General features: G+C 51.3%; 1 protein-coding gene across 1 annotated transcript in view; it reads left to right on the top strand.

Annotated features, from left to right (window-relative positions):
- Positions 1–463: 463 nt before the first annotated feature.
- P152DRAFT_452505 (uncharacterized protein) overlaps positions 464–4,800 on the top strand; it is a gene marked incomplete at both ends in the record, with an annotated part of 5,310 nt that continues 973 nt past the window's right edge. Inside the window, one exon of the mRNA XM_033678298.1 lies at positions 464–4,366. Within this exon, the coding sequence (XP_033530482.1) occupies positions 464–4,366 (3,903 nt within the window). The remainder of the gene's footprint in view (positions 4,367–4,800) is intronic.

Here is a 4,800-nt window from a genome sequence, read left to right as displayed (position 1 = left end):
CGTAGATAGACCGGTAGATTAGAATAGACGTTGGGAAATTTAGTAACGTTTAATAGAGAAACCGCATAGAGACTGTAGATTAGATTCATCAGTTACAAGGCAAAACGTCTGGAATTCCGCCTGTTATGTGTGAATTAACCGTCCAAAACCGGATTAGCGTGATCATCGGTTGATTACCAGATATTTTAGTAGCCCCCTGCGCCCTGCTGAAAAGGTAGTAAGGCGTCAAGGCAGCTATTCTGAGCTTCTTGAAGTCACAGGTTCTGCCGAGATTGTGCCGCGATAGTACCACCTGCACATCTTCAGACCTCAGTTGTCTTTTTCTGCTCAGGCCATAGCCAGCAGCATTGGATTTCTTTGCGGCGTTTACCGTCTATTAATTTGTTGGTTTGAACCTTGCGAGGCTCAACTCATGAGCTGCTGATCACGTCGAACTCGATGCGATCGAGCTCAATTCCACGGTATGCCGGCCCGGGTCTTCAAGGCTCCGTCGAAAGATGCCTTGATCTATCTCCGAAACATCGTCCTCTTTAGCTCGGCTGCCACCGTTGCCGGCGGCGCGGCGGTTCATGTCTACAATGACTTTCGTCAGATCAAAGAACTCCGTCACCGGATCGAGCGAACGCATCAGGTCAATTCGTTGCTCAGGCATTTCTCCGCGGCCGCCAACGATGTCTACATCCCGAAGGACAAATTTATTCTCGATTGGGAGGAACAGCATGGACCGATTGGGCCGAAGAAGAAGAGGAAGAGGAAGGACAAAGATCGAAAGGGGGTGAAGGAGGAGAGCCCAACGAGATCTTCGGAAAAGAAGGGACAAGACACGAGTACGGCCCAGAGAGGGAGACCTCGCCCACTACTTGCAAGGTGGCTCGGACACCATACCCCATCTCATTTCGACCCCATCCCAAGAGGACTGTTCAAGAACGCACAATGTCGACATATGTTCACTTCCGGGGGGCAGGCTGTAGCGATGGAGAAGACAGATCTGAGCATACTCCAGTTTCACGACAGTTTACCAACGCCTATGGAAGATTTCGAGGCAGCCTTCACTTGGGCTAGTCCTGCCAACACAGTGAACCACCCAACGGGCACCTCTAAAGCCAACGCTGAGCTCTCGACATCTATTCAAGAAGAGGTTCTACACGGAGATCAATCCGAATCTGATGAGGTCTCTGTTGCTTTGCACGGCATCCAAACTGCACTAAAAACCGTAAGACCTTGGGCGACCATTGGTGCAATCTTACACAACCTCCCTCCGGAGGCGAGATGCAAGTCAGTATGGTTGCAACCGAGGATTTGGTCATATCTTGCACAACATCAAGCCAAGGATGCTCCGGACGACCCCGAACCAAGCGCAACATCGCTTTTCCAATATGCGGAGGCATCGGACGAGCTTGCAAAGAATTTCACAACGTTATTCGTTCACGAGGAATTTGATATAGTTCTTCCGCGATTGTTCATCTCCGAACTGTTAAGCAGACTAGGTGGCCCCATACATGGCCCTGACAGATTTGCTGCTTGGCGCAACGTGTCTCCTATCCTTTCTTGGCTACATCAGAAGGGCATGCTCGATTCGCGATTAAAGACGGAGTTCTTCCTAAGATGGGTCAAGAATGAATCTCTGTCGGATCACACTGTCCGAGAGCGATACGAGCTATTTTCAGGATGGGCAATGCGAATAGACCCTAATCATAAAGCAACGGATTATCTTATGGCCGTTCTGGAACGCATGATTCGTTCCGAGCCGCTAGCGGAGAGCTTCTCCTGGCTCGAAAAGATGTTCGATCCGGCCACACTCACTTGGACTTGGATGACAGCCATCACGTCACATACCAGGTCATTACTGGACGAAGGCAACGTCAAGCAGGCACTAGACGCCTTCGCTTCAGGGGCAAATCAACTTCACCGCGAACTACTCCAGACTATCGCAGCAGGGTCTCCGGGAGCATGGATTGACACGATTTCGCTTCTCCTCGACTCTGCGATCGGACGGGCAAAAGTTTCGAGGGAGCAGGAGAGCGTTGAGCTGTCTCTTGTCATTGCTTCTATGCTTTGTCGGACAGGCGCCATCGATCCTGATTGGGACCAGCTGGAATCCTTGTTAAGGCCTACCGTGGCTAGAAAGGCTCTGCTCACGTATCTGCAATATTTGCCCGACCAGGTCGAGCCTTCTTTGCAGATGCAAGCGCTTGCTCGGAGGATTGACCATGCGGCTCTGCATCTACCTGCTGGACCAATGACCCACAAGCAACTGTTTTCGTATATGAGGAACGCTTTCATCAGCCAGTCGCCCGTGGAAACAATCTTGGATTATATCCGCAGCCTAAGACCAAAGTTCTCATCGACCGGTGGTTGGGCCGTGGCATGGCATAAAGCTCTCTGTATGAGCGCGGCGTCGCCTTCTATTTTCGCGTTGTTCGACCAACTCATTCAAATTCCTGTCCCCCTCACTGAGACCGAAGCGCGAAGCTGCCAGAGACTCCAAGCGCATTTCCTCCAACTGTCGTGGGAGACCAAGGGCGACGTTCGCTCGGTATGCGCCACATTTGAGCACATGACAAAATACTCGGACAAATCGATCGGCCCCGTCCTATCCGACCGGTTCGTGTGGATAATCGGTCGTGCGCAAGACTGCGGAGAGATGGCGCGATACCTCCAGCTCCCTAATATTCAGATATATCCCTCCACAAGACCTCTCCAAATTGTCGCGTTGGCGAAGAAAGGGGACTGGGAAAGCGTGGCGCGATTGACTGAAATGCCCCAGGTCTCAGATCTCGACCGGGAGACCGCATCCCAGTTGTTACGAGACCTCTCCCGGCAACTTTGCAAACAATTCGATGTGGATTGCGCCTTCAGCGTTTGCCAAAGCTTAATCGAGAGTATGCATCTTCCCCCTTCCCCGGAAGCACTTGCAAATCTTATGGAAAAGGCTTTGTCAGACGACAAGCCTGGCTTGATCAAAGACATGCTCAAAGAGTTCAAGAGACACCGGGAGCCCATCGATGACGCTGTGAAGGGCAATATCATCCAACCCTTCATCAAATGGGCTCATTATTACATGCCTAATGTGGCTCTTGTGCAAGAATTCGTGGCTATTCTTCACGAAGACCATCCAAAGTCGGTTTCCAAGAACTTCGCACGAGTTGCTATCAATGTGCTGAGAAGAGAAGCCAGAAGCGCTTCCCGTCTGCTCCATATGATACAAGTTGAAGGCAGCTCCAGTCCGTTGCTGGAGAAATTAGAGCTGATGGCAAAGGATACCGTCGAGGCAGCTCAACGTAGCATGAGGAACGTCGAACAGATGAAGACGTATTTTCCTACGGCCGATGAACGGCGGCGGAGAGCAGCTTTGATCAAAGATTCGCCTGCCGTTAGTATTCGTGATCGACGACGCATGGATCGATTGATATATGACGCACAGCACTATGGCGAACGGGGGGATGCAGCTCGACTGTTCCAAAAGTTCATGGACCAAGGGATCGTCGTGTCCCGAACCGCTTTGAAGATTGCTATATCTGACCTGCTCACCTTGGGCAGCTACGGTGAAGCAAAGGCCTATTTACTCCTGAACGAAGTCGAAGCGCTTGGTCAGAGTGTCGACGCGAATCGATTGACGTTGCCTATCCACTCGGGACACTATAACCTTGAAGAAACCCCGGATATGGTGCTCAAGTACGTTGCCGAGTCCTGGAGAATCCGCAAGACCTACGACAAAGGTATCGTGGCCACCGGTGCTTCAAATCTCATCAGCAACGGTATGATCAAAGAAGCAATTGCCATGTTAGATACGGTGTACCACAATTACCCCTCGTCGCGGCCTGCCCTCGTGATGATGACGCTGTATGCCATTGCATTCTCTAGGATCGGCAGTATGAAAGGCCTCCAGTGGGTCGTCAACACCGTCCTCGACAAGCGCGTCCCAGTCGACAACGAATTTTTGTTCGTCTTTGAGCAGGCAAGGCTCGCGTCGAGACCCGAGTCTATTGCAGCCCATCGGAAATTTAACTCGGAGGCCAGCGAATCATCCCTGCGGAGCAAAGGACGGGTCCTAGATGGCTGGATTGGGAAGATCATAGGGCGGATGAATGAACAGGCGAGGACAGCAGCGGAAGTCGCGAAGATCCTGCTCGATGATCACGTTCCGTCTGTCTTTGTCGACAAATTCGGTCGAGTCGACCTCTTGGAGTTTGATGAGGAACCACTACCCACTCAGCTCCAGCAAGAGACAAGGCAAGAGACGCAGCAATGGACAGAGCGCATTTTACGGCCACCGCCGGTCCCCGATGCTGTTCGGAATTTTGAAAAGGCGCGGGAATCTAAACTGATGCAGAGCTTCGGACTTGTACGGCGTTATGAAACGGAGGTCCGTTAAAGCAAGTTCGACGCAACGCTTTTCCATGCTGAACGAACAGTGGAAGTACTTTTATTTGCCAAGACCGTGCTTCAGGAGAACGGTTTGCATTCGTTTGATGTTTCGAGCCTAGGTGGGGCTTGACGCAGCAGCACACACCATCTCCTACTTTTATAGGCTAAACGCCTCGAATTAGTATGTACCCATGGTACATAAGAACCCATATTTAGATATGACGCCACAATGTGCCATCTTCGTCTCATTTTATCGTTGACCCTTTGCAAAAGTTCTTCTCAAACAATTGGATGGTACCTGAATCGCCAATCACGGAACACCTGTATCATCCAACTCATATCTAGACACGCCCACATCTCCCTGTCGGTACCCAAGCCATCACCGCAAACATCACTCTTCTCGGCCACCTCATCTCCCTCTCCCCATCCCCC

The sequence above is a fragment of the Eremomyces bilateralis genome (genome assembly GCF_010015585.1).
Source record: "Eremomyces bilateralis CBS 781.70 unplaced genomic scaffold P152scaffold_30, whole genome shotgun sequence".
In the NCBI taxonomy this organism is placed as follows: Eukaryota; Fungi; Ascomycota; class Dothideomycetes; order Eremomycetales; family Eremomycetaceae; genus Eremomyces; species Eremomyces bilateralis.
The sequence above is the reverse complement of the archived record's forward strand: the minus strand, read 5'-3'. Positions and strand labels throughout refer to the sequence as shown.